At 40.6% G+C, this 24,647-nt stretch overlaps 1 protein-coding gene across 1 annotated transcript in view; it reads right to left on the bottom strand.

Annotated features, from left to right (window-relative positions):
* Positions 1–24,647, bottom strand: part of TENM2 (teneurin transmembrane protein 2) — a 550,767-nt gene that overhangs the window by 136,033 nt on the left and 390,087 nt on the right. Inside the window, exons 8-10 of the mRNA XM_034778437.1 lie at positions 20,617–20,812; positions 16,043–16,144; positions 272–466 (exon numbers count right to left, since the gene is read on the bottom strand). Of these exons, the coding sequence (XP_034634328.1) occupies positions 272–466; positions 16,043–16,144; positions 20,617–20,812 (493 nt within the window). The remainder of the gene's footprint in view (positions 1–271; positions 467–16,042; positions 16,145–20,616; positions 20,813–24,647) is intronic.

Here is a 24,647-nt window from a genome sequence, read left to right as displayed (position 1 = left end):
ATTTACCTGTGGCAGACAATTCTACCACTGAAGAATAATAAGGACCTTAACGACATGGCAGATCAAAAAATATAATTTAAAGTTTCACAGGCCTGTAAAACTGGAGGTACCAAAATTTTGAAATTCCCTCCTCAGTACTCTCTGTTATAATAGTTTTATACTACAGTATAATCATAGCATTTTCTCCTCTTCCCTGCCCTCCTTCCCATTTAGCTCCACAAACCATAAGACAAGCTCAAAGCAGAGACAGAGTTTGTACTGTAGCATTTACCTTCCTCACAGTTTTCTCCTTTGTAGCCGACAGAGCAGACACAGTTTCCTTCAACACAAGAACCATGACCTCCACAAGAGGGATCAATACACTGGCTGATGGGTACATCACATTCTGGCCCTTTCCAACCACTGTAGCACAAACAGGTTCCTTTGGAATATTGTCCATTGCCACTGCACAGAACTGGGCAGGCAGCTGGAAAATGCAATGAGATAAAGAGAGCACACTGAGTCATATATGAAAGCCCATAAAAGTGCTCTAAAAATAAACTGCTAAGCTACAGTTGATACATTTAAAGGTGTTAATTTAATGGAAAATGCTAAGTCAGACTTTAATAATTCAGTATTTGATTACTCAAAGTATGGGTATGATTAATTATCTGTAGATATTAAATACAAGCACACACATTTGCTGTCCATACTCAATATATAGTTGCTATTCATTATTCAGACTGTTGACTTAATATTCAGAACTACGGAGAAGTCTGCAATGATTATCAGTAACAAGTCAAAATGAATGGATTTGATTCTGATGTCACACTGGTTTTACACCTGAGTAATTCCTGATTTACAGAGAGTAAGGCTCTAATGATGCATTCGAAGTAAGTCCCATTGCATGTTGCTATACAACACTAGTTTGGCCAATTTTTTTCTTACATGGTGTTTTGAATGATCTGTACCCAAAACTTCATCATTTTTAGTTCATAACTTTGGGCATCTTGGGCAAAGCAATAATTCAAGCCTCCATCTGCATCACTTTCATCCTGCCACTAGGAGAAAGGCTGGGACTGAGAAAGAATGAACAGTGCAAATGGCAATTATATGAACTGCAGTGCCTGCTAAAGACTGGGAGAATGATTACCAGCCACAAAAATGGAGAAAACAAGAATGACAGACAGAGAGGGTCTTAAGAAGAGGCGAGGATGCATTATTTTGCCTGATATTGTTTGGTGGCAGTAGATCTGTTGAAAACTATGAGAATGTTTCCCCCTTTTCCCACTCCCCACCATGACTGGACAGCAATGCTAAGTTCTAAAAAGTTAAAAATACTGGTGCACAAGAGCTGCATTCTATTTTTAAAAAGGCCTTTATTTTAATTGTATGATTACTATTATTTTCCCCTTAACTTGAACCACCAGCAAGCACTGAAATATCGGATGTAGAATGAAGAATGAGTTCACAGTGGTACCTAAGCTATTTCTGCATTATACACTTGGGACCTAATCCTACAGTCCTACTCCCTTGAGTTGTCCTATTGATCCCATTAAGATGACTGGGTCCTATTTTGCAATAATCTATACGTTTTTAAAAATGAAAGGAAAGGAATATATTCAGACCAATGTTAATGTTGCTCATTGTGAACCTAGTAGTTAGCCAATATTCAAGGCTGTGCAGGTTTTTCCCCTTAGAAGCGAAATTGATGGTAGAGCCAGGTATCTGTGATGCAGTCATATATATTTACACAGAATGTACATAGTTCTGTTTCTCTGAACACAGCAGGAATAAAAAGCCGGAGGCAGTTCCTTTGCTCACAGCTCCAAGCCCCTTTCTAACCAGCTCTCTGCCTAAAAGCTGACCCACCCCCCAAGATGCTTCAAAAGAATTTCAGTAATTGTACTTTAGCAGAATTTCCAGACTACTATCTTTTAAATTCATTTAAAAATGACAGATGTTCACATGCAAATTGCCACAGAAGGATATATAGAATGGGCCATGTGCTCAGAGACAGCCTCTGATTTTGCAATCCCAAAAATATGCATGCAAGTATGTGTACTTACATCACTGTGTGTAGACATGTTCTGTACATGCACACAGGTATTTGCATGTCTAGGCTGAAAAGCTGGGTGATCAAACAATGAACTGCATGCACAAATGGAAATGCATGAGGCCAGTTGAAAATATAGTCAAGTGTCTCTGAATAAATCTTAAGTATCTAATTTTTGCTGGGGTCCAGCAACTAAATATTTACACAATCCAAACTTAGCTCAGGTGAACCAACCACATTTGAGTCTACAAAACAGAACTCTAAATTGTGTGTGCCTGGGCTTACAGACATGACTTTATCCCATCATCCTCCCATCCCTGAAGTGTGGGGAGAAGTTCATCTGTGGTAGGTTAGGTTTGTCTCCTGAGCCAAAATAGCCTTACAATGTGTTGCTGAGGGGGGAGGAGGAGTGGATTAAGAAAGAAAGAAAGAAAGAAAGGTTTCTATATCCAAACTCTATTTCCTCTTGGTTCTTAATATGAAAATTGTGCAACTTCACAATGTAAAACCCCAAAATTCAATAGGAGCCCAGATTAAGATTTTTTAACTCTCTCATAGCACCTCTAACAACTAATATAAATGTGGAGCATAAGGTCTTCTGTAACATAGAATATAGCAACAGTAGAATTCTTTTTCAGATTCTTAATATTGTTTCATTAACACTCGGTGCTTAATTTCTCTTAAAAAAATCTGCATTCCCAGTGGTAGAGCAATACTTGTATGTTGTTTAGACAAAGCTGCACAGTTTCCTAGTTATGTGTTTATATGATATATAAAATACAGAACTGCCAAGTTAGAAATGAAGTTCTTTATTATTCCACTGGGAATTGTAGTAGAGACAGATATAGTGTGAACTTCTTACCAATGATCTCAAAGCTGACCTTCTGGGAACACTTTCTCTAGGGAATAATTAATTCAGCCTCTGTAATAACTCAAACCAGGACTTCCTCTTAACAAAGATTAAGCTGCTGCTACTGATATAATATGCATGTTTAGTGTGTGCGTGCACATTGTGTGAGAGGGAGATGGATTATCGTTCACAAGAAACTAAATTGAGACCAACTATTTCACTCTCAGCATCAAACTCAACTGGAAATAAGGTCCCACTGCTGCAAAGATTTATGTGAAATAGATCACCTACAACAACCTATTTCATAGATCTGCAAAATAACATTACAGTAAGGTTCTACTACCTGTATCCTTCTTGGTTTTTTCCTTAGCAACCCAAGTGAAACATTTCAATGACACATGCTAGTTTATCTCTATATAAATCCTAGTGGGCAAATTCTGCCCTAATGTAAGCAGGTGAAACTTCTGTGTAGCTAGTGGAGTTATACTTTGTTAATGCTAGGGTTGTATATCAAAGCCTTCCATATTTAGATGTAGACCAAACCTGGATGCCTAAGGTTAGCCTCCTAAATCTTTTTTAGGTTCCTGAATGTAAGTAGCCTCATTTTCAAAAGGGCTCAGCATTCACTAACGGCTCTGAAATTAGTATAAGCTGCAAGCCTCAGCCCACTTTTATTTAGGCGCCTGACTTTAGGCACCCTGTTTGAAAACATCAGAAAGGTGATACAAAGGTGGTTTTGCTTGATCTAGTGCTTGCTAAAAATCAGAGATCAAAAGGGGTCAGAGAAATCAATGTTTCAGGTGTGAGGACTTCAGGAGTGGGGACTTCAGGAGCTGCTGGTTTTGTTTGACAAAACAGGCTCTCCTGAATTCTGTTCAGACCCATTTTAATCAACCAGGTGCACATTTTGACCCGTAACTGGACGAAGAGCTTTATCGTAGGTACCTGTATAGATGTGAAAATGTAAAATAAGATATAAGGCCAGATCCCAGGCTATAGTAGGTTATCTTTGTGCTGCTCCCCTGGAACAAAGCTGCTCTAAATCTGACATAACTGTTCACTAGAGAATCCCCCACAGTATAGGGGGATCCTTAGACTGAGTGGCCCCAAGACCCCTCTTCTTCAGCTATTCCATCCGTCGGGTGAAGAGTATGTGGCCAGGAAACAAGGGGAATGGTTGAACTGTCCTTATGCCCCGGAAATTGCTAGCTGTTGTAAGGGCTCCTTAGGGCTGTTGGCAAACGGCACAAGTTCAAGGAAGCTTCAGGCTGCTTATACTTATGTTTAGGAGTTTGCTGGCACAGATCAAACCGGGATCAGGGAAATGCCAAAGTGATTTTAAGCAACTTTTGTACACTACATCCTGAACTGCAGTGAACACTCAGCTCAAGATTTGGGTGACAACAGTTGAAAACTACTTTCCCCTTTACTTACCCGCTAAGATACCAGTTCAAGATTCAGTGTTTTCTTGTTTCACTAACACCTAAGAAAGTTTAAGGAATGCTCCCTGTCTCTTTTAGTTTTAGGAACGTCATCAGCTGTTGCAGGAGATATACAAAAACCTAAACTTTGGTCTGCTAGGCAAAAAGCTTTGCTGTCATTGTTAACCAAATATGATGCCAGTTATGGGACTCTGACAGGACTGTGGTGAAATAGATATGCACAGAGACTCAAAATGCATGGTCATTCACAACAGCCATGATCTACAAGTCTTTAGTTCTGTGGTCCAGACTTGAGGCTTACCAAGTTCTCTATTCTAGTTCTGTCAAACTGCACATTAGTAAGCAAGAAAGGGACTCACAGAAAAATTTCCAGAAGGACAAAAAACTCATCAGGTGTGTCAAATCTCTGACATTCAGAAACCATGTGGGGAAAGCAGCACACGCTGACTTAAGCACTAAAGTATGGATGCTTTAATTAATCCGGGGTGAATTTAATTGCTTTAGTTAAGTGGAAATTGGGTTAAAAATGATGCAGAGCATGCTGGGGTGTGTTAAAAACATGACATATGAGTTGGATGAATCGATAAATTAAAAGCGCACAGATGTTTTAATTAAACCCAGGGAAGCTAACGAAGATCGCTAGAGACTTTTAAGCCTATGATTAATTCAATTCATTTAAAATACCTGTAGAGATATGGGGATGCCTCCATTTTGAGAGTTATAAAAGTTCTCAATCGATAAGTACTTAAGCTGCTCTACCAAAAAATTCTAGGGTTTTTTAAGAAGTGACTGAGCAGCATTAATTACATAATAAATATTTACATCCTTCTGAATGTTCAGGAAGCTTTTGCTTTGGCCAAAATTTATCAGAGGTTACCGTTTTTCTCATTATTATTATCGGTGTGATCTTAGGTGTCAGAGTGAAAGCTTTTGCTATCCCTTCCTGCACTGTCCTACAAATTATCTACCTCCATTAGATGGCTGCTTTGCTTACAGATATTATAATGTAAACAACAGTCTCACAAAGATGAGTATATCTCCACACATGTGGTTACCAGATGGAATATTGCACCCTGTATACTGGGACCAATCATTATGGACCCATACCAAATCGTATGTTGTAAGCTCTTTGGAAGCAGAGATTATCATTTTAGGTCTGTGTTTGTACAGCACCTAGCACAATGGGGTCCAGGTACATGACTAGGGCTCCTCAGTTCTACAGTAATACAATTAATAATCACTAATAAACCAGCCCCTAGCAATGTTCAAATAAAAAAACCATTCAAATATGACAAATATTTGTGCTATTCAGTGAGACAAATGTGGATCAAATATCCTTTGTCCAATGCCTGACCCGATATTTAATGGTAGATTGAGGAGGCGGGAGCCTACTTGCCATGTCCACCAAGATGAAGTGAGGAGAAGTAATGCAGCTAGCTACCCCTGAAGATCTAGTTGGACCCCTAACTGGGTGGGGGAGATGCCACTATTTTCTCTAAAGAAGTGTCTAGGGATAAGCAAGGATGCTGACCTGCTAGGGAAGGGTTTCAGGCAGGGGAATATTGGAATTGAAAGTTCTTTGGGGACTGGGAAAGGGAAGGGAACATCTTAGTTGATATTTGAAATCAGGTGATACAGGGTCCAAATATCACACTAATACAAGCACTCCTGCTTTCAAACATCATTTATGATCACAGAATCATAGAATATCAGGGTTGGAAGGGACCTCAGGAGGTCCAAACTCCCTGCTCAAAGCAGGACCAATCCCCAACTAAATCATCTGTGGTGAGCACTAACTTGGTCCTCAGCTTTGAGAATCCAAGGAACAGCGACTGTTCGGCTGATTAAACCCAGGAATGTACACAGCAAGAAATAGTGTTTTCTATCCTCCACTGAGGAGCATTTGGGGAAAATAGAAGTTGAAACAGACAATTGTCACAGGCAAGCATCTGGGAACCTAAGTTAGAGCCCTGTTAACTTCATCACTGAAAAGAGGGAGGATGAAGGGATATCTAAAATATCTAGACTTGGACACTTCCACTGCTCTTCCAGTACAGACAGCCAATGAGGGTGAAAAACAGATGGGGTTTCAAGCTTCTAAGAAAGAAAAGAGAAGAAAAGTTAAATAGCTGAACTCTCTTGCCCAATGTACAATGCCTTAAGTCCTCCTTACAGGTCTACAACAGACATGCACTGACTCACCATGCAAACCTCAACACACACCTGGAAAAGGACAGGGGAAAAAAAGAGGTGCCTCTTTAAATATTTTAGATAATGTTTTGGCTAACCTGCAAGGGAAAAATGTGTAACCCTTAGTTATATCACAGCCACTCCTGTGACCGTGCTCTCGTTAGGGCTGCCTGGCTAAAGCCAGCCTAAACTGAGGCAGCAGCCTGACCACAGCTAAGCTGGACTGCGGTGGCAGGCTGAATAGGGTTGAGGTGGGTTTCTCAGTATAACTTCTAGGTGTTTAATACCAAAATATTCTCAAAATGCTTTGGGTCTCATTTTAATTCACGTAATATATGTTATCATTGTTACCAAAGATGGTTTAACTGAAAGATGCTTAAGTTACTGAGTTCTATACATATAAGCCTGCTTCAGGTATTGAAATGTTTTGTTAAATATGAGCAGTGAAATAATTTCATTTGAGCAAGTAAAGCAGTTTGGCAGCTATTTTTCAACTGGAAGTGTTGGTGTTTAATGTAGATGGGTCCAAGCTAAAGATTCAAGTCTAGATTCAAATTCAGATTTTAATATCTCTAAAGATCATGGACATTCAGATCTGGGGGTTTTGGTTCAGGACCGTTCCTATTACTTAGATATGACAAACATAGAGAGTTGGCACAGCAACTTAATTTCGTTGCTTAATTTGCAACAATGAATTCAACTCCACCATTTGCTTCAATGACATTTAGCAACATCACAAAGTTTTCAAGATGATGCCACATACAAGCCCAAAGAGAAAGAGTCAAAACTAAATGGAAAAAAATATCAGTGCAAGGCTATGGAGACAATGTAACTTGAAAAGAAAAAAAAAAACGCAGATTGTAACACCAGTAGGTAAGCTAAGACAATTAAACACAAAAATAAACTACATTTAAGCAATGTTAAGTACACAAGAGGAAAGACTTTACATCACAGTGAGTAAAACACAGGCTTGCAAAGCATGGTAATTGCAGAACAATGATTCTCAGACTTTAGCTGAAGATACATAGTAGTGGGAAAATATTTTTAACTCATCATAAAAGGGCTGATATGGTCTGGAAAATCCCAGGTATCTCCAAACATGGGATGCCAACTTCTCATGCATTGGGGATCTTATTAAAGCTCTTAACCACAGGGGATCCGTTGACATGAACATTAATTTTAGCTTCTGCGTGTACACATACATGCATATAGGGGAGGGAGCAAGTCCTGAGACAAAGCAAACTGAAGTCACTGGAAAGACTCCTATTGACTTACTGGGCTTTGGATCAGCCCTGGAAAGAACAAATGAGTATGCGCCTTGCTCACCATTTGATAAGTCTGAAAATCTTATTACAATGTTGTCCATGGAAAAGCTGTTAATGAGGACATTTTACCAGTGTTTCCAGAAGCTTTCAAGGATCACTAACAGCAGCACAAACTTTCTGACACTCACCAGCCAATGTACCTCAGTCCCACTTTAAAGGAACCAGCATAAAGCAAGGTAATTCTGTTGTAGTGTCTTGGACATCAATCTCTAATCCTGAAAGTAAGATGCCTAACTACTGAGGAAATGCAAAAGCAGACGTGCTCCTTGGGATGGAAACACTGTGGAATCAGAGAACCATCGTGTCATACAGTCTCATTACTTTTCACCTACCAGTGTGGTGGCCAACTGTGGCATCTGGACAACACAAGACACACTGAACTATAGGATATAATATTAGTGTATAATTCTATGTATAATCTTATGCCAATTTATATCTTTACTATAATTCCCCCAGTCAGTCCTTTCCATTCTCTCACCCTACTATCGCTTTCACTCTCAGCTTTGAGTCAGTAGATACTGGTATGCTGCCCTCAAAGATCCAAACTTCTTGCCTGACAAGTGCCCTCTTTCTCAGCTTCTGATTCCTTCTTTATTCCTCTTATTCCAGCAGTCCATCCTATTCACTCTCTTCAACAACATGTTTGCCCCCATTACATGCACTGCTGTCCTCTCTGTCTTAGACTGTCAGCTCTTTGGGAAAGGGAACATGCCCACTTTCAGTCTTGCAAATCACCATGCACATGCACATACAAGGAATGTATTATAGTATGGTGTGATATAAAGATTTTATTGGCATGAGTTTGGAATGGCCACTTTATTCATGGATGATGAAGCCGTGAAAAAATGATTAAAGGTAATCCTAAAGGAAAGCTAATAAAATCATATTCCACACCATCATGCATTGTGTATATACCACATGGGTTACAGAAAAACTATTTTAGAAAAGTTTTAGAAAGCTTTAAAAAAAAGCTATTTCCTCTGCCTGTAAAGCCAGGGACTTTAGTTATCCTGAGTCCAATTCAGAGTTCAAGGAAGGTCATAGAAACCTCTAAAAATGATGACCTAAAATAGTTTTTGTACGCCTCAATTGTAGTCACTTTAAAGACTGTTACCTCAGGCCTTCACAAGGCTAGAAGCTGGAAGCTGGTAATCATCCCTTTCCAAAAATACCATTTATAGCAATGCAGGGATGGGAGGCTTCTTAAAAGTCTTTTTTGCATGGGCTACAGCATAATCTGTGCACCGGTGTCATAACTATACTTTCCCCATACATGACACGCCTTACATACATTAATAAATGTTCACAATGGCCCTGTCAGGTATTGCAGAGGTAGCAAGATGTGTTCTTGAAGAATAGTAAACTGAAGTGCAGAGAATTGAGTGACTTTCCTTAAATCACACAGGGAGTCAATAGTAGAGCTACAGATAGAACTCAGAAGTCCTGACTTTCCAGTCCCCTGTTTTAACCTTTAATCTTCAGTAAAATCCATGTGTGTTGGGGTGAGATTTGAGGACTGAAAGTCAGAACTCCTGGGTTCCATTCCATGCTCTGCTATTGACTGGCTATGTGCCTTAGCCCGGATTTGGAGTGATTACCCCTAAGAATGAGTTTAGTTCTTGGCATCTGTTTAGATTGGTAATCGTGATGCTGGATTTTATGGTGGGGACACCTGTCCACTAGGAACTGGATTAAGGCCACAAACTCACTTCACAAAGCCCATGAAACAGCGGACAGATGCCAATGACCATCCGTAACTATCAAGCTGGGCTGCAAGTCAATTTATTTGTTCTGCAGTTATATCTGGCATGTTTAACGGAGTAAAAGACATTTTAATGATGAAAATGATGTAATTTTTTAAGGGCAGACAGCACTCATGTGAAACTGGGAAGAAACTCACAGTAAAAGTGAAAACTCACACTAAAAGCACCATGCTAGCTTTGAACCTGGAGATCTTTGCATGACAACCAATGGTATTGCTCATCTGCCAGGAATGCAGAAAATCAGCTGACAAAATATGGGATTAGCGTGATGAGGATTTGGAAATTTATCATGCACTCATCACTAATTGCTGATTCACACAGGCTAAAACTTCAGAACAGGCACATAAGAAAAAGTAGCTAGTCTTATCTTGGTAAGAGTTTGGAGGCTGCATAAGTTCATAGTGAGATCAAAAAGCAAGGAATGAAAGACTCACATTGCCGCTGCTATTGCAGTGGATACAGAAAGAAATACCCAAAGACAGACATAAGGAGAGATGGTAAGAAGGAAGCTGAATATGCTGAATGTGGTCAGCCCAATACCTTGGTTGTGGGGTATGTGTTGGCTGCAAATCATGAATACAGCATTTTAAAAAGAAATAGTACCTATTTGACAAATATAGTCCATATGCTGAGACACTTCTTGAGCTGTGAGCTCATGGAACATATTTGGCAGTAAGCTTTTTCCGACTACCCTTTCTCCTTTCCTCCCTCTCCCCTCTTGTCACTTCTGTCTCCTTCCACCATCCTTCCCGCTCTCCTTACCTGTGGCCTCTTTCCTGCTCTAGCTCTGCTGATCCCACAAACTGCATTTCACTGTTGGGCACCCTTGTTTTCCTGTTGACTCCTGTTTTGTTGATGTGCCAATTTGAAGTGATTTAATTGAACAACACACCACAGGCAGTGAATGGGATAGCATTATACATGGACTGAACATTTCTCCCTCACTGACTGAGAACAGAGTAAAGGAGCATCAGCCAGACAGGCAAGAGGCCAAGGCTATTCTGTCACACACTATCCACTTCCCCTGAATGTGCTAGGGTCTTTGGTGCACCTGTTCTATATTCACCTCCTATAGTTTCAGATCAAATTAAGAAGACAAGTATCTTTTCCATTAATCCTATAGAAAGGAAATGTGAAGAAGGGCTACTCATTAGCACAGGCAGAAGATCACTCACTCACCATAGATAAAAGAGATGGCCCCCGTCTGATGTGTAGTACAGAAATGAACTGAGTGATCAATAAATCAGTCAGATGCCCTTTCACCTTCAAGTACTTCACACTGCAATCCCTCCCATATCTGTTTATTTTCAGTGGGAGCATTTTGGGTGTTAGATTAGGAAGGCAAGGCCAGGCAACCTACAAGTCTCTGAATAACCCCAGGTTCAGAGAGTGCCAAAACAGTTTCACCAGCCTCTAATTAAAACACTTTATGTTTTGTAATATTACCATTGTTTTTTTTCCATGACAACCATTGGCAGCAGGAGTCATCATTTTCAGTAGTTAGTAGCTACTTATTTACCCAATAATTTAGCATCTAACCTGTTAAGTGTTTAAACTGCAGATCAAAAGCACACATACAATATAGAAGCAGTGGTAATGGTAAGAGCGTCTATCTTCTTAAAGGCAACCACTAGAAATACCAAATACTTTCAAAATAAAGAAAAGAAATATGTCACAATTTTATATGGGATTAATAATTATTTTAAACACAATAAAAATGAAGAGCTCAAAATGAAAAAAATAATTTAGAAAAAACCTACCCTTGTATTTATACTTATTTAAATGGCGCCATCCTTTGCCAGCAAGCCAAAAACAAACAGAATGAAAATAAAATAATGAAAAAGCCACACAAGGAGAACAGGACAAAGCTGAGAATAAATAACTGAGCTCTATTACAGCCAGACAGGAGAAGCAACTGATGGAACATGCTACACATTGCTGGTTTAAAAAAAAAAACATTTTAGATCAAGATATTAATCCAAACAAATTACTTATTATATTGCATAATCAATGAAATTTATCCGGTAACTGCCAACTTAATGGCCACCGTCAGGAGCTATCACTAGTCGACTCTTAATTTTTCTTCACAAATCAAGAATGCCAGTCATCAGCTCTCAAACAGTTCAGGTCAAATTCTGCATCCTTTCATTTATGTAGATGTTTATACCATGCTCATCATTATGGTATCTGAACCCTGTGTGATGTAGCATTTGGTATAAGTCTGGGCAGAATTTCACCTTTTGAGTTTAGCTGAACAATTTCATAATGCAAGCTCTAAGTTCACCTTACAATTCAAAGATGTATGAATATCAGCACATTTGCAAAACAGTATGACAGGGGTCGGCAACCTTTCAGAAGTGGTGTGCCGAGTCTTCATTTATTCATTCTAATTTAAGATTTCGCGTGCCAGTAATACATTTTAACGTTTTTAGAAGGTCTCTTTCTATAAGTCTATAATATATAACTAAACTATTGTTGTATGTAAAGTAAATAAGGTTTTTAAAATGTATAAGAAGCTTCATTTAAAATTAAATTAAAATGCAGAGCCCCCCGGACCGGTGGCCAGGAGCCGGGCAGTGTGAGTGCCACTGAAAATCAGCTCGCGTGCCGCCATAGGCTGCCTACCCCTGCAGTATGATGATGGCTTTGGATAAACTTTTTTTCCTGAGGTGAGAGAATTTACATGCCCTTCAAAACATTATAAGAGTAAAACAAATTATAGTAAGTTTGATACACTCCAAAGATCCTAGATCAGTTGGTTGTTTCAGCAACAAATACTGCAAATCTCAAAAAGCAGGGCAGTAGGAATCATGCCTGCTTATTCACTTAGCAAGGGACATTGGCCAATTGAAAGCAGCTAAACCAGTGTTAGAACAGGAACAGGAAAAAGCATTAGGGTCTGTCAAGGTGAGGAAGAAGATGCGTTTAATACCTCCCAAGGGGTGTCATGGGAATTATGGAAAAATACAACTGAACACACAAAATAAATGTAACACAGTGTCAAAGTAACATAATCATGGCTCTACAAAGTGCATATTCCCCGAATTCCTCCTTGACACTATTTTGTCTCTCTGTCATTGGGCACTTTTATGAAATATACTTAAGGACATATTACCACCTATGAAGTTACTGGCAATACAGTTCAGTTTATGGCCGCTTCTGCACCGGCTTAAAGCAAACACATATTTTGAAGACAGACACACACCCACTGAATTATCCTCTGATTTAAAAACTTTTACATTTCTGTGGTGCTTCAATCACTTGAGATTAAAATGTAAAATGTGAAATTTTCATATGGTAAATGAAGGCCTTAGTCAGGTTAAACTCCCATTGATTTTAAAGGGAATTTTGCCTGAGTGAGGATTGAGTATAAATGTCAGGATTGGATCCATAATGGTATTAGCTTTCTCCACTGTGGGTGAAATCCAATCCACTCACATGTAGGGTGACCAGACATCCAGATATTATTGGGACAGTCCCGATTTTAGGGGACTTGTCCCGTGTCCCGACCTTATATCTGTCGCGACGCCCTTTGTCCCGATATCGGGGACCGTCCGGACCGCAGCTGCGGCACCGCAGCCACGGCGCCGCCGCTTACCACTTCCTGGGGCAGCTCCCAGCGTCCGCCCACCGGGAGGAACACCGCGTGCTACAGGGGCAGGGCTTGCAGGCACCGGGAGTAGGCAGAGAGCCCTCCGCCCCCTCACCCGATCCGACCCATGACCCTAGGAGCCAGGGAGACCAGCCTGCCGGATGCTTCCCAGGATGGGAGCCACCCCAGGTGAGCACCACTGGGACTCCCCACCTCGCCCCCTGGCAGGTTCCTCTGGCTCTTAGGGTGGGGGGGCTCTGCATGCTGCCGGCTCCTACAAGCCCCGCTCCACGGCTCCGGCAGCTCCCATTGGCGTTTCTACCGGCCAATGGGAGCCATGGAGCTCACGCTTGTGGTGGGTGCAGCATGTGGAGAGTCTGGAGACCTCCCTCGTCACTCTCAGCCTAGGAGCCGGAGACCTCCCAGCAAGGCTGGTGAGTGCAGCCAGCGAAGGGGGCATGGTGTGATGGAGTTAGTGTCTGGGAGGTGTGTGGGGGGTGTGGGCTGTGAGGGTGTGAAGGACACTAGGCAATGGGGGAGGTGTGTGTGTGTGTCAGGGCACTGGGCAGTGCAGGTCAGTGTGGGGTATTGTGTAGTTGTGGTGGTGGGGCTGTGGGGAAGGGCACTGGGAGGGAGGAAGGAAGGGAGGGAGGGGAAATCTGTGTGTATTGGGTAACTAGCGAGTGGGGGGTTCTGTGTGGGGTGCTGGACAGTTGTGGTGGGGCTGTGGGCAGGGGGGCGCAGGGTGGGGTGTGAAAATATATCTACAAAGAACTAATAGCTTAAGGCTACCTTCATTAAAACTGATTTACTTCAGTGTATCATGTTATTATTTTAAGCTTAACATTACATAGAATCCTAATTTTAAATTCTGCCCTCTCAAACGGCTCTCACATACAGTATCCACTGAAGTAGACAGAAAAATCCATACAAAATGAATGGAGATATTAAAAGGTATGTTCAATGAGTGAGATAGTCATAATGCACACATGTGTATATCCCTACAGTTTTTGGTCTGTTCTGTATGTGTATCTATCTGCACATGTACATGTGAAGTTTGCATGCATACACATTTTGCCCTTTTACAGGCCCCTAAAAACATAGTCCCTGGTGTTTAACTACAAACATTAATAAAGGGGAAAGAAATTAAGGGCTTCTCAGAATTCATGGAATTTACTACTTTACTTGTTCTTTTGAAAGGGGAAAGACACAACACATAGAAGAGAGCAGGAAAGATAGGGAGAGGCCTTATGTGTTGATTGAGTGGTGCTAGTAGACTTATTGAGATATAACTGTTTGACAAGTGTCCTAGAATATGACTGTTAGTCTGATGGAGCCTGAACAAACAGTGTTTTCTGCCATAAATTTGAAGTACAGTATTAAAGCAGATGATGTAAGAACCCTACACCAAAAGTGGCTTAGTACATATAGAATTATTGTTGCATAACGCAGAAGGCACATGAGATGTTTAATGGCCAAAATCGAGATGTCTAAAGAGTGGCAGTGAAGCATGAAGGTACTACACACACGTTTTCACAGATTAACAACAAATAAATGTGCACCAGTGTCAATATGCATGTATAGCACATACAGTAATGCCGTATGCTTTGAATATATACAGTGGGCTCCTTCGTAAAACTTGCCAGTTATCGTAATGTTTCAGATAATAATGTCGCATAAGTATTCCCTAGAGTAAGTATAAGTAACAAGCCTAGTACTGAAGTATACTTATTAATTTATTTAGGGCAAAATGGGCATATTTTTAAGGGTCACCACTGAATCTGAAATAGTATCCAAAATGCATATTTCTCCCTTTGAACATTAATGAACCCTCACTCCAAAGAAAACAATCCCAAACACACAGTACTGAAAGTGTGACTTAATCCCACACAAACCAGGAAATTGAGAGTGAAGCCTGTTTTAAAATAACATCACCATGCCCACGAATTACAGGGATCTCCGCAGCGCAGTTGATTATATACACTATTGGTCTATTGCAGTAGCTAGGCTAAGCCAAGAGTCTCTTCCTTGACTCTCAGTTTTCTGGCTTTTTTGTGTCTGAGAGACCCTGAACATGATTTGAACTTTATTTTTTGTAGTTTAATATGTTTACCAGAAACATTACCCGTCAAAAATACCTACCCCAAATTGGTTAGAAATATTTGTTACGTAACACCTCAATATCATCCATTCATGGATGTGCTTTACATTTGTGGTTAGTTTTGGAAATTGTAGCACTGGACCTCACAGTGTTAATTCACTAAAATAAGTCTCTAGGATAGGGTTATTTTTATACTTCCCTTTTATATTTTTATACCTCCCTGAATATAAATCCCTCTCTCATTTTCTGAAAGTCCTGTAAGTATTACAGTTTAAAAAGATTACAAGATTAAAAATAACCTTTATGAAATAGAAACATCCTTAGCCCAGAAAGAATATATAAAATGTACAAATAAAGAAGATTCTCAGTCTTCTATTACAGGTAAATTAATGATTATCAGAAAGCATTGATGGTAATTCAGCTGCTTTTACTGGAAATAAAGCTTTTTCTTTTTAGTAAATTCTTCTTTCCTACCTACCTTGGCACAGAAACTAGCTACGCTTATCCAGGCTCATCAGCAATGCAGCATTATTTTCACTTGACCAACTGCTTTAACTCCGTCAGATCGAAGATAAAGGGGTGTGTGTGTGTGTGTGTGTGTAAATATATATATATATATATATATAAAATCCACTTCTTTGATCTCAATAGAATCCATGTAACTAACCTGTTCTGGACATCCACTCCCATGTCAAAGCCTAACACACACTGTAGAATAATGATTAACATAGGGTAAAATGGTACCTTTAGCACAATCAGCACCATGGAATCCCGGAAAACAGTGACAGACTCCAGATACACACTCGCCGTTCCCATGACAATTACGTGGACAATCCTGCACTGAATCTGAAAGACAGACATCAAAGACACATTAGTTATTCCTGTTCTTGGCTGCAGAAAGAAAGCTAGTGTTGAATGTACATCCAGCGCAAGTTTTGCATTCAACTTGATAATGACAGGTCACTTTTAAAAAAATGCTAAATATTTACTGGGACACCGAGGCACCCCCATATTCGCCACTGTCATATAATTATGATATGTTGTGTGTATGCCTTGTGAGGTATCATTCTAAAAGTCTTGATCTGCTAAATAATAATATATTGTTGGATTCTATGTGCTATCATTGTATGTGAAGTTATAACATTTTGTTATGTATGTATTACTAAAAAATGTTGTGAAGTTGGAAACATCCACAACTAGCCTTTCAGGTACAACAATGAAGAAGCTAGACAGTGCTAATGGCTCATCAACAAAGACAATGGACTATGGAAAAGCTTATCCTCACCTGTGGACGCTTCAGTCAGCCTACGGGCAACAGCTGCCATGACTCATGAGGAGCATGCAAGGGCTTGTGACCAAATCACATGATACTGGAGTCCATTTTGGTACCTGTACTTTTCCACAAACTGGGCAGGGAATCTGGCTTGGAACAAAGGGGTTCCCGCCATATGGAAAAACTATGACATCATACCTAGGACTCACTCCTCTACCAGACAACACCTGGAAACACCGAAGGAACAAAGACTGAACTGGAGAAGGGGGTCCCACATGAGAAAGAAGAAAGCCCTGTCTGTGTAAGGAAGCTAAAACCTGCTTGTATAATATTGCTGATTCAAATCTTATATAGTTTGCATGAGACTGAGATTGCGATTTTGTTTAATTTCCTAGGTAACCTGCTTTGATCTGTTTGCTATCACTTATAAAAACTTAAAATGTATCGTTCTGTAGTTAATAAACCTGTTTTATGTTTTATCTTAACCAGTGTGTCTTTGAGTGAAGCATTTGGAAATCTTAGCTCTGGTAAAAGACTGATGCATATTTTCCCCACATCAAGGGGGAAGCGTACTAATTTAATGAGCTTGCACTGTACAGATACCTGTCCAGTGCAAGACTGTATAATTCTGGGTTTATACTTCAGTAGGGGTGCAATGCTGGGGAGCTGGGAAACTGGCTGCTGGTAAAGCACTCAGGTGACTCAGTTGGGTGTGTGGTGCTACCTGCTGTCAAGTTGGGTGATAACAGTCCCCGGGGGGCTGGCTGGGTATCACCAGCAGAGCAGTGTGGGAGGTTAACCCAGCTCAATGGGTTGGGGACACAGAGGTTCCAATGGCTTCCAAGCTTCACCCTGGGGGTGACAACCTATCACATTAACATTTCTGAACCTTATGTTTACTCAATATTATTGGATTTGAAAAACTGTAATTTAAAATATGGTTTTGATTTAGGTTTTTAAAAATAAGCTTTTGGTTTTATTTTTCTTTTCTTGATTTTGTCTTCCACCCACTTGGAATTAAAATACTACCTAACGGTGATTACAACAAACTTCACCTGACATAGGTAAGTATCAACCTCATTTCACAGACAGGGAAATTAAGATACTGGGAGATCTATTAACCTGCTCAAGGTCACACATTGTCTCTTTGGGAGTCAGAGTTCACAGAGAAACTATATTTCCTTTCTAGGCTAATGTCATACTTCAGGATTCTGAATAGAAAATAAATCTCAAATCTGAAGTAGAGAATTCAGATACAGAAAACAGACCACAAAGTGAAAGAAAACTCAACCAATAACCATCAGTTAGGCCATTGGATAGTATTCTTGGTAGTGGTGAAAAGAAAAGCCAAAATGTGTGACTCTTAAAAAAAAATGCCATTTCGTTGTATTCTGAAGAGGACACTTGACTATGGAAGGATTCGTTTCTTTTGCTGCACAGCACATGAAAGTACTTTCCCTGTGTTCAAAGGTACCATATATTTAGTGTGGTCTGTGGTTGACATCTTGCCTGACATTCTTTCTCATGTTTCATATCAAAGAGGCTTTTAGTTCTCTCAGTGCCTCTCCTTGGTGAAAGTTCTGATAATAGATACATGTGGAAGAACCTCTGAACTGGATAAAATACTGTACTTTTCTCTGCATTTCAGTCCGATTACTATCATTGCTCTATCAAGATGTCTACCTGACTATTAGACCTATTACCTTTGACTTTCTTCTAAGATGTAGTCCAGACCTGGCAACATTAAGACAAGCAGTTTATCACATCTCAAGGAGTAGCTTTTGCAAGATGGGTGGGGGGAGTATACCAGACCACTAAGGGACCTGTACAAGAAGGTTCACATGCCATTTGGAGTTGCAGAAAACTCTCTCTATATATGCATGGACTGTCTGTCTGTTTGTGGGTGTGTACATGCATGTGCATATACATGCACACACACAGACACTTATAAAATCATTTGTGGATTATGAAGGGAAAATCATTATTCATATCTCACATTGCAGCTTAACAGAAATAACTGCCTCTAAGCCTAAAGATTCAAGACTGGACTATCCTTTCACACCAGCGTTAATCAGGACTCACTTGAGTGAATTTGGTGGATTATACCAGTGGAATTCGGTGGATTATACCAGGATTATACCTGGGAGGAGAATTAGGCCCATAATGCATCTGTCTATTTAGCATTGATCCTTCAAGCAATGAAAATGTCTCTCCTATTTTTCACCATTTTATAACTTCTCCCTTGAGGTTGTGGATTGTGATCCCCTTCCTCCTAGCAGAATAGGACCTGCACGAGACTCACAAATTGGACTACACAAGACTCACAAAGCCCAGCAACACTGCTTCTTAATTCCTTAATCATCAGAGAGGAAATGAGCAACTCGTAGGCTAAAGAAAATCTTTTACTAAACAGGGGAAACTCACTTGTGGTTTCAGGTGTTGCTGTGACAGCGACACTCAACAAGGTTCCCTAAGCACTTCAACCAACTTCAACACACCTTTTGATAAAGACTTGGGACTTTAGCCTGGTTTTGGTTTTCAGTGGCCTAAGATGGAATCCCCTCTGCCCTTGAGTATCCCTCTTCATAAGGCCTCAAGCTTTCATCATAATTTTATTCTCAGGGCAAAGGGTAGTGGCCCTCTGCCTTCCATCCTCATGTCTTCAGGGGATGACCCACTCTCAGATGCTTGGGAGCGGGGGTGGCGAGGGGGTGGTTGGCTAACATACTTTCACCTCCTCTTTCTTTTGGGGTGTTAGTGATCAGTAGGCAGAAAGAGGGAGTTATGTGTATTATTTTTTTTATAAATATCATGTATTTATAAAAATAATAGTTTACCTGCTTGATATTGCCTTGCTGGACTATGAGGAGTTAAATCAAAGGAGGCTGTTATGGGTGAAGCAAACAGAAATGAAACAATGACAAAGATAAAGCTCTTTAAGGGAACAATGGGGGAGACTATTAATTGGGGAATGTCCCTGCCCGGTTCCAGTCAGGTTGGCAACAGTTTTCTTCGCATAGGCCTAGCTCTATGATTAAAGAGGATATGAAAACATGGAAGATGCTAGGCTAGGCAGGAAGGGGGATAAGTGGGCTTTCAGCAATGGCCATGGTGGGAGTCTCTGAAAGACGCACACTGAGAACATAGAAATTGCAGAAAGCAGGCTCTTTCCCCCTCGCCAGAGATGGAAGTAACCGGGCTGAATGGAATTTACCAAAGTTTGCAAGGAAAGGTTACGGTTTAGATTAAGGGTGATATGCGTATAGACCTTTTTTGGCTTTACCCTTTGCTCTGCATGTTATATAACTTTGGGTGCATATATAATGCTTTGGTTTTTAGTAGCTGTTTTTGAACCACTTGAATCATTTCACTGGTCACAGTCCCGAGAGGAAAAGGGCTCATGGGTGCCAAACCTAGTTGGACCTGTCAGATTAGCATGGTTGGTAAACCGATGGTGCAGCCCATCAATTTAGTCAAAAGGTGGTATGGTTGCACCCTGAGAAGGGGGGGGAGGTAGTAAAACCATCACCTGAAGTGGTGTATTCAAGGGGGACTAACAGGGATTTAAAGCACTGCTTATCCTGTTATCGTGACACCACCTAAATCCCATGTAAAGTTTTGGTGAGTGTTTCAGTGATGAAGTCTCAGCTATGCACTGCTGGCAGTTGGGTGTGAAAACACTAACAATCTCCAAACAGCCAATCCGAATGCAGCTTTGCAGGAACAGCCATACACCACTATTATTAATATCTGTAGTTATAAGATTTGTCCATTTTAAAGCCTCTGGGTTCATTCATTTTCTTTTTGAAAGACAGCTAAATATTAACAGGATCACAGATTTCGGCCTTCAATATAGGCAACACAAAAGCATCCACAACTCACCCCTAGAAAGATTTCCCCCTTTTCCTACCTACTCTCAATATACATCAAATATTACTGGATTAAAGCAAAATATGCACAAAAAGAGAGAGCTGATAGAAGGCCTCCACACTTAATAAACATAAGCAAACAGAGGGAAAAATCCTCAGCATGCAGGCATACATACCTAAGATAACTGTATTGAAAGAGACTACTTCTTTGTCCTTGCCATCGTTGTAAAATGCCAGGTGCCACAAACCCACATCCAAGTATTGAACAAACACAGCTTCATTCTGAACCAGGGTCTGGATACTTCGACGTTCCCGGGGGGACTCCACCACACTCCATTTCTCTTTCCCATCCAAACGCTCCATGAAATCATACTGTGTGGGAAAACAGAAACAAAGAGACCTGAATTTAGAGTGATGCTATAGATCAAAATCTGGCACAATATCTTGCCCACTCTTCCTCCAAATGCCGTTCCCTTCAACCCTTATTTGGAGTGTGTGGCAATTTGAAGCTAGCCTTTCCTTATTCATTATGGGTCTGGTAGCAATTCTCTTATCCTTTCTGATAATGTGATACAGACACAATTAAGTGTCTGCACTCTGCAGAAATGTTGGCAAGTGTTTAAGTAAAAATCCTCCAAAGTCTGAGCTTTTGAAGAAAGTTGCTATTAGTTATATTGTCTGTTCTCATCTAGACAAATACTGAATGGATTTTAGACCAATGATAACATGTACAGCAGACATGCAAACTTTAATAAGATCTCATGCCACAGGGTGTAAGAATATTGTTCAAAGAGGTCAGGAACCAACTCTTCCCTATGTACTGCATTGTTCAGCTGACCAAGCAGATTATGACAATTTTTTACCTGCTGAAGCATCAGGTATTGGCCACTGTTAGAGGAAAGATTCAGGATGCACTGGATTAATGTTCGGATCCTTCATAGCAAGTCTTAGGTTCTTATATAAATTCTCAAATCAGGAAATCTCATTTTGAAACAAACTCACCCACATCCACAGCAATCACCTACAGCAGTCTCCTGCTGGCATAGTACACAGAAATCTCAGACATGCCACCTGAAGTACTAATGAAAGAAAGTCTCCTAATTGTGAATATGGAAAAATCTCATTGTTTTTGCATAATATAAGGTACCCAAATCTTCCCAACAGTGAGATCTATTAGGCTGTGTAATAATCGCCCAAGGGAAACTCCATTGCTTGGTACATTTAAAACAAGATTGGAAGAAATATTAGTTAAATCTCCAACATGGAATAATTCTGCCTAGGCAGGCAGCTGGACTAGATGACCTAATAGACTTTTTTCTATCCTTAACTTCTGTGATTCTAGAACTTCCAGGCAGATGCGACGCTCGACCCACTAGTCCCCACAGCCTCTATATGAGGAAGTCCTTAAGAAATACACCAAAACCAATATATCTAATGTTTTTATAGCTATATAACAAGTCCCCTATGAAAACATGTCTTGTTTTAGACACATTTATCTATCTAGCACTAGATCGAGATAGATAGATGTGTCTAAAGCAAGACGTATGTGTTCAATAAAATACAGTAATAGTACGTGCTTGCTTGCCAGGAGTGTTATTGCATTTCCCTCTGTTATCACTAGCACATACAGCCCAGGTTGGTGATAGCTCAAAGAATAGAAACACTCTGCTTTTATTTAAAAATAACTATCGTCCTGAACTCTAAACATGCCACTTCTCCTGCAGAGGACTTTGTGCGCTGCAGGCTGAATTCCATTAATTAGTACCGAGTTATTGAAAATAAATTAAAATATAATAATAAAATAAATATGAAATAAGAAATAATAATAATAATAATATATATATTCCCTTCTGTAGGAGAGAAAGATATGTAAGTCTTCAGATTATGGAACTATTAGTAGTGTCATGGTATGTACCTGCCTGTTTTCAGGTGCATTCAAGTTAGGGGTAGTAGTGTCTGACAACTTCTGTGTCTAGAGGTATCCCCAGCACCAAAGTATCTGAGCACTTCACTGTATTTACTGTATTTATCCTCAGAACTCCCCTGTTAGGTATGACAGTGATATTATCTCCATTGCATAGAGGGGAAACTGAGACACAAATAGATTAAGTGACTTGCCTAAGGAATTCTGTGATATAGCTGGGACCCAAACCCCAGTCTCCTAGAGTTACAGACCACTGGGCCATCCTTCCTCTCTGTAAAGCATTTTTGGGGATGGACAGGAGGGTGTAATAGCAAGAAGTGACTAAACTAAATACCTGTGTGCTCTCCACCCAAACCTATTTTCCAGGCACATGGCTAGGAAAAACAATTCAGTTTAGGGATAAGCCAGTACACTGCAGGGATTTAGACAATTCTGATATGTCAGTAACTTTCAGAGCATAAATGGTGTCAAACCTGTTTGTAAATCAGACCATTAAATCAGCGACCTTTGGAAATATTACCAAAACCTACCTGCCAGCAGTCAGAGGTTAAAGATGGACTCACTACCCTCTTGGAAAATGTTATTAGTGGGGCAACAACCTCGGAAATTTTTTTATTGCTCTTTGGAAGGTTTGCTCACTGACGGTCGACATGGAAGAAAGTAGCAATAAAAGCTGACATTTCTCATTGGCAACATGCTGTTCTGCTCTGCTTGTGCTGGCAGGCTCCTCTGCCTCCCCCATGTCTGATGCTGATTCTACCTCAGATGGCAGGGCAAGCTCAGCGGTTGGTGGGATCGAAGAGGAACAGCCTGGAAAAGCTAAAAGGGATTGAAGCAGCTTTAACTGCAGTGTCCCCAGTCTCCTCCTGTGATCATGGGTGTGACCTAGCAATGGCAGGTCCCTTTGCAGGCCTGTCCATATCATTAACATTTTATTCATAACCAACATTCAATAGATGAGCATTATTCCTCCTTAAAACTTCTCATTAAGATGAATTCAGTGGTCAGAAAAGGTCCACGGTTGAGAGCCATGATATTAAAATTCCAGTACAGGTACAGCCTGGGCAACACTCATGGAAGCTCACTCACGACAACTCTCAATCCCATTCAGAAATGGCCAGCTCTAAGGGCTTGTCTACACTTCCCGGGGGATCAATGAGCAGCGATCGATGCATCGGCAATCTATTTAGTGGGTCTAGTGAAGACCTGCTAAATGGACCGCAGATCGCTCTCCCATTGACTCCTGTCCTCCACCGGATTGAGATGAGTAGGGGGAGTCGACAGGGGAGCATCTCCCATCGACATCGCGTAGTGGGGACCCCGCGGTAAGTAAATCTAAGCTATGTCAATTTGAGTTACGCTATTCACGTAGTTCAAATTGCATAGCTTAGATCGAATTTCCCCTGTAGTGTAGACAAGGCCTAAGAGTGGGAGGGAGCGGAATGCCTGCTGGAGGGGCCCTAGGTGGAGCACACCCTCCAGCATAAAACCCCAAGAAGCGCACTATGTATGCTGGGCATGCCCCATTCTCCTTCCTGATCCTGGAGACATAAAAGAGCGGGAAGGTCCCTGCATATTCTCCTATATGTGTGCCACTGCAAAACCTGGCTTGGATGGGGTTTATTCTGGCTGGGTGTGGACTTTCCACATTGTTCCTTATGCAGAAGCCATAATCAGACCTAACACTTATCTATGTATACAGCTGCCAAGTGTTGTATGGACATTAACAAACACATTCCAGAGCAATGTGTCTAGTCTTGATTGGCTAAGGAAACAGGCCATCAAGACCATCCCCAGGCTTGGCTCTGCTTCACCACAGGCCCAGCTAGATCATTATTTTGCATCATGTTGCTCTATTGATCCTCTGATTTACTAACTGTTTTTACACCACCTTCTGTTGAAAATGTTACACGTGTCCTAAAGCAACCCATAGACAGATAAGAGTGTGAGACATGTGCCACATACAGAAAGCAAGCATATGCACCTATGCTCATCAGGAAGAAATTGTGCAGGTTTCTACTCACACAACGCACACAGAGTGCTAGGGATGATACCAACTCACATGTATTAAGAACTGCCACACATCACTATTTACAACTCAAATTGAACCTTTATAGAGGTCTAAAAGTTTGGCTGACTTCTATTTTTATACTCCTCTATGGTTCATGGCTTAGAACTGATTTGCAATCAGAAATGACAAAAGACTGTCCAGTAACAAAAATCATCAGAAAATGCATGAGAGCACCTGTCTTTGTAGAACTCCTGGCTTGATTTTGCAGATAT

Source organism: Trachemys scripta, chromosome 8 (assembly GCF_013100865.1).
Source record: "Trachemys scripta elegans isolate TJP31775 chromosome 8, CAS_Tse_1.0, whole genome shotgun sequence".
Taxonomy (NCBI): domain Eukaryota; kingdom Metazoa; phylum Chordata; order Testudines; family Emydidae; genus Trachemys; species Trachemys scripta.
The sequence above is the reverse complement of the archived record's forward strand: the minus strand, read 5'-3'. Positions and strand labels throughout refer to the sequence as shown.